The sequence below is a fragment of the Aedes albopictus genome, chromosome 2 (genome assembly GCF_035046485.1).
Source record: "Aedes albopictus strain Foshan chromosome 2, AalbF5, whole genome shotgun sequence".
Lineage (NCBI taxonomy): Eukaryota > Metazoa > Arthropoda > Insecta > Diptera > Culicidae > Aedes > Aedes albopictus.
The window spans coordinates 426,374,578-426,375,846 of record NC_085137.1 but is presented as its reverse complement, the minus strand read 5'-3'; the positions used below and the strand labels follow the sequence as shown (position 1 = coordinate 426,375,846).

General features: G+C 48.4%; 1 protein-coding gene across 1 annotated transcript; it reads right to left on the bottom strand.

Moving 5' to 3' along the window:
- Positions 1 to 869, bottom strand: LOC115265701 (cuticle protein 64). The gene is made up of 2 exons (XM_029871664.2): positions 731 to 869; positions 1 to 674 (listed from the first exon to the last, which is right to left on the bottom strand). Exons 1-2 carry the CDS (start codon positions 740 to 742, stop codon positions 309 to 311), a joined length of 378 nt encoding a protein of 125 aa, XP_029727524.1. The 5' UTR covers positions 743 to 869; the 3' UTR covers positions 1 to 308.
- Between the last annotated feature and the right edge of the window lie 400 nt (positions 870 to 1,269).

Below are 1,269 nucleotides of genomic sequence, written 5' to 3'. Positions count from 1 at the left end.
TTGATTTTCCAGTTCACGTTTTATTCACAGTAATCACAATCAATATTCTCATCTTTCACCAACAATCAAAAAGCGAACAAAAGAACATCAACCGTTCCGATCCTGTGTTCCGGGATCGAAATTCGATTACTGCAAACGTTTTGCGCTCTGCACTGCACCGCTCTCGATCGATTCCACTCATGTTTTTTTGAGATGAGTGTGAGTATGTAGCCAGCTGAAGGTATCACGAGTTAGACCTTATTCGAATATAAATAATTTCATCTCAGCATCCTGAGGGTATTATAACCTCGGTCCGCGTGTTCCACCCACTAATGGTGATAGTGTCCAAAGTGGTAGAACGGAGCCGGCGCGTATGCGTAAGACGGAACAGCGTGATAGGAAGTCTTAACGATCGGAGTCGACACCACGGTATGCTTGACGGCCGGGGCAAAGATCGGCTCGGAGTACTTGGCCGCACTGTGCACCACGGTGGAACTCTGGTGCGAAACTGCGGTCGGGATGTGCTTCACGACGGTTCCCACGTGGGCTACCGTAGGTTCCTCGATGATACTCTTCTGGTAGTGGATTTCGGGCTTGGCTATCAGCGCTGGGGCAGCGTGATAGACCAACGGGGCTGCATGGTAACTGATACCTGGACGGGCTGCGGCCAGAGCAAGGATCGTTGACAACACCACCTAGAACAGAAGATGGTTTTATAATTTTCCAGTTACAGCTTGTAAATTCTTATTACCAATTTGAACATGTTTGAGCAAATGAAAAGGTTGATTGTTTTCCCAAGAGGTCTGTGTTGAAGAACGTTTGAATTGCACTACGATCTTGGTTGAGTCAGCGAGTTTCTTTTATACCCCGGACACGCGAAGGACTGGTCCCTGTTGCACTACTAAGTTATTCAAACAGCCACCACGGTGGGTAACCTACCACGGTAGCGTCGTCGTCAAGCCTTTGGTTGCCAAAGTGCCGTTTTCTTTCAGAACACGAACATACGGCCGGGTTAGACGCCACAATAGCCACCGCGCGATCAAGAGCGATCTCCCCCGGCCCGGCAGCCAGTGAATGCAAGCGAGTCGTCAGGTGAAGGAGGCTGCGCGTCGTCACACATGCCCAGAATCTGCGGGCGAGAGGGGTTCGCAAGAAAGTATATTGGTTGGAAGTTTCTTGTGGAATGTGCAGATTGAGTAGTGGTCAATGTTATTTTGTTAAGGGATTTTTCGAAATATTATCCAGCAAACCAGTAATCGCATGACTATTCAACAAGACCATGCTCAAATT